The following is a 3,720-nucleotide window of genomic DNA, read 5'->3' as shown; positions in this document are numbered from 1 at the left end:
ACACACACCAAGTCTAAAACCTCCCAGGGCTGGGTGTGACAGTGGTGGAGTGCTCATCAAGCTTGCACCACAGGGCTCTGGGTTTGCTCCCCAGCACTGGAGGGTTTGAGGAGGCTGGGGCTGGAGAGATGGCTTAGAGGTTAAGAACACTGACTGCTCTTCCAGAGGACCTGGATTTGATTCCCAGGAACCACATGACAGCTCACAACTGTCTGTAATTCCAGTTCCAGGGGACCTGACGCCCTCACACAGACAGACATGCAGGCAAACACCAATGCACATAAAATAAAAATAAATAATTTTTAAAAAAGAATTTAAAAACCAGCCTTACTTAAGTTGTAACTAGTAGTACGAAGCGGCCCTGGGGCCTACTGGATCCTTATCCCTGCTAGGCTTAAGCAGAAGGAAAGATGGACAGTGAATATTTGTGTCACTGTGAAATTTTGTTCGAGAAGAAAAGATTAAGAGGAGTCAGTGAACAGGTAGTCTGTAAAAGGTAGGATTGGAAAAGGGACAAACTGGGATTGATGGCACATGTCTTTAATCCCAGCACTCAGGAGACAGAAGTTAGCAGATCTCTCTGAGTTTGAGGCTAGCCTGGTCTACACAGCGAGTTCCAAGCCAGCAAGGGTCCTATCTCACAAAACAAAACACCAAAAAACAAAACAAACAAACAAAACAAAAGGAAAAACAAACAAAAGGGGTTGCACCTCCCTCTTCCATGGTGCCACCTTCAAGTTGGCCGCCTGCATGAACTGTGGTTCCATTCAGATCTTTAGTGACACCTAAGAGAGCGAAAAGGAGGGCCAAGGCTTTCCTTGGGCATAAGTCTAACCAATATGTCAGGACTAAACAGAGATTCAGAGCCGTCAATAGGCAGAAAAGGTTCTGGTGCTCAGCCCTGGTCAAGAGAGCAACAAGGAAAGCAAGCACACGCTAGCAGGGACTCCGGAAATCTCTGGTCCCAGCCATCATGGAGCTGGAAGTGCCCCGCTCACCTGACAAACCGATGTTTCCCCCAGAATCCCAAAGCTGTCGTTGAAAGAGCAGCATGGTGGCCATCAAGGTCACCAATCCCAAAGCCAGGCTGTACAGGCGATAAAAGAGAATAGAAGGCCCGCGCACATGCTTCACTTCTGCTTAAACCGCAAAACTTTAAAAGTTTTGGGAGGTGGAGACACACAGAGCCAAGGACACAGTTAAACCCGGGGAGGTAGAAGGAAAGAGCTGACTCCACAAGGTTCTCTCTGACCTCCGCAGCACATACCGCCCACACATACCATACACACAGGTTTTTAAGGATTTATTATTTTTACAGCATTCTGCCTGCATGTATGTCTGCAGGCCAGAAGAGGGCGCCAGATCTCATTCTAGAGGGTTGTGAGCCACCATGTGGTTGCCGGTAACCTCTAAGCCATCTCTCCAGCCCCAATACACATAGGTTTTAAAAAATGGATGCATCGCCCGGCCGGTGGTGGCGCACAGCACTTGGGAGGCAGAGGCAGGTGGATCTCTGAGTTCCAGGCCAGCCTGGTGTGAGTTCCAGGACAGCCAGACAGAGAAACCCTGTCTTGAAAAACCAAAAAAAAAAAAAAAAAAAAAAAAAAAAAAAAGAAAAAGAAAAAAAAAATAGATGCATCAAAATCCTTTGAAAGATGAGAGGGATTCGGGAACCTCTTAAGAGCATAAGCAGACCCGGGCTGGTGGCACCTGCCAACAATCCCAGTATCTGGGAGGCTGAAATGGGAAGACTGCTAATTTACAGCCATCCTGGGCTACCTAAGTCTGTTTCGGTCTCTTGTCTCCCTCCAAAGAAAAACAATCCAGAATGGCTCTTACCTTCGTGAGGAAGGGCTTCCCGACCTTGTCCACGACCTTGTTAAATCAAGGATGCCAAACTAGTTGAAGGAAGCCATGGACTGGGCCAAAGCACCTACGCCTTGCCAGTCGCTGCTCGCACGCCTTTAATCCCAGCACTTGGGAGGCAGAGGCAGGCGGATCTCTGGGAGTTTGAGGCCAGCCTTGGCTACATAGCAAGTTTCAGGACAGCCAGAGTTACACAGAGTGAGACCCTTCAGAAAGAACAAAACATCCACAGGAGAGTCCTAGGCTTCTTTCTGCCTAGAGTGAGGCAACCCTGAGTAGGTCAGTTTCCCTCTCTGGAACTGAAATAAAGGCACGGGCCTGAGTTGGAGTTGTTGGTGATGCTGGCCGCTCCACAGTACTCATTTGGGGCATAGAAAACCAAGGAAGAGAAGGATAGTTACAGCTCAATATTTCCTTTCTCATCTCAGTGACAATGGTCAGAATCAATAGGCTATGTTCATCACAGCCTGTGCCTGGTGAATGCTTGAAGGCCGATTAGATAGATCCAGCTGTGTAGCCCACGTCTGAGATGCCAGCAGTTGGGAAGTTGGGGTAGGAGGATGAGGAAGGAGTTCAAGGTTATCCTCCCTTACGTGTGAGCCTGAGACCATTATAGGAATGCATGGCTTTGTCTCAAAATAATAGTAATAGTAATAATAATAATAATAATAATAATAATAGGAATAGGAATAGGAATACATGACTTTGTCTCAAAATAATAATAGTAATAGTAATAGCAGCAACGACAACAATAAATAATAAGTAATTCAGTAGGCCCATTCTACTTGGGAAGGTCAGGAAGCCACCCCCGGGTGCTCTCTGGAGAGAGTTCGTACCTTAATGACACTGTCCTTACAGTCCACCACCCGTTCAAAAGTTTGGCTGAGGATCTCAATGTCCCTGTGAAGCTCTCTGGTCTTGACCTCCCTGAGGACGGTTCTCCATTGCGTGTTAATCTTATTAAGGTTCAGAGCGCTGTTGTGTTCTTCTTTGGCCAGCTTGTCCTGAGTTAAGGAGCAAACACATGTGTTTCAGCCAAGACGAAAGGTCTACGGCAGTGCGATCGATAGATACCACTCTGAAAAACAGCAGGCCCTGTGTGTTCTCAGGTACAAAGCTCTCAGCAGCCAACACTCAGGTGCTTTAGGGTACGGTCCCTTCAGGGTGAAGCATCAGAGTAGAAGAGTTTCTTACGACCCCACTCCAAACCGAACCTCAGAATTCAAGACAGCTGAATTTGAACACCTGACAACACCCACTGTCCTATCACTCGGTTGATATTGCCAAATTCAATTCTCCCCTCCCCATGCTTCACAGAGAATGCTCTAGGCAGGAACCAATGTTGTCTGAAGCCCATGTCTTTTGGGACCAAGGACTTCAGAGGGACAGGGAAGGATGAAAATGAGCCTGACACAATGACGCGACCCTGGGGCAACAGCGCCCGCGCAGGGGCAGTGAGTTTGGGCAGGACACACTACAAAGCATCACCTTCAAGAACTGAGTGAGGAGCCTCTCTTTCTTCTTGGCTGCCTCCTCATCAGCCAGCAACTTCTGCTGAAATAGAATCAGCTGCTCTTCCTCCGTCAGGGGTATCTTGGCCTTTTTCCCTTTTTTAAGCATGGCTGGGCTACGGACTGGGTCCGGGCAAGAAGCCTCTGCCTGCTGTGACGACCTGCTTGTGAGGAATTACAAGGAAAAAGTGCCCATAGACAGAGACCTTCTGGAGCGAAGGACCTTAGACCTCAGTCCTCCGCCAAGAGTGCTCGGGGATCAGCCAGCTGGAGAGCAGAAAGACGCATCTTGTCTCCTAGCAACAGGGACCTTCGCTAAGACCGCGGGGGCGGGGGGGGGGGG

General features: G+C 48.6%; 1 protein-coding gene across 1 annotated transcript in view; it reads right to left on the bottom strand.

Moving 5' to 3' along the window:
• The window catches only part of Ccdc65 (coiled-coil domain containing 65), a 14,856-nt gene extending 11,174 nt beyond the window's left edge, over positions 1 to 3,682 (bottom strand). Inside the window, exons 1-2 of the mRNA XM_031358822.1 lie at positions 3,355 to 3,682; positions 2,703 to 2,870 (exon numbers count right to left, since the gene is read on the bottom strand). Coding sequence (XP_031214682.1) covers positions 2,703 to 2,870; positions 3,355 to 3,486 — 300 coding nt within the window. The 5' untranslated portion in view covers positions 3,487 to 3,682. The remainder of the gene's footprint in view (positions 1 to 2,702; positions 2,871 to 3,354) is intronic.
• Between the last annotated feature and the right edge of the window lie 38 nt (positions 3,683 to 3,720).

The sequence above is a fragment of the Mastomys coucha genome, unplaced genomic scaffold, assembly GCF_008632895.1.
Source record: "Mastomys coucha isolate ucsf_1 unplaced genomic scaffold, UCSF_Mcou_1 pScaffold11, whole genome shotgun sequence".
Lineage (NCBI taxonomy): Eukaryota > Metazoa > Chordata > Mammalia > Rodentia > Muridae > Mastomys > Mastomys coucha.
The sequence above is the reverse complement of the archived record's forward strand: the minus strand, read 5'-3'. Positions and strand labels throughout refer to the sequence as shown.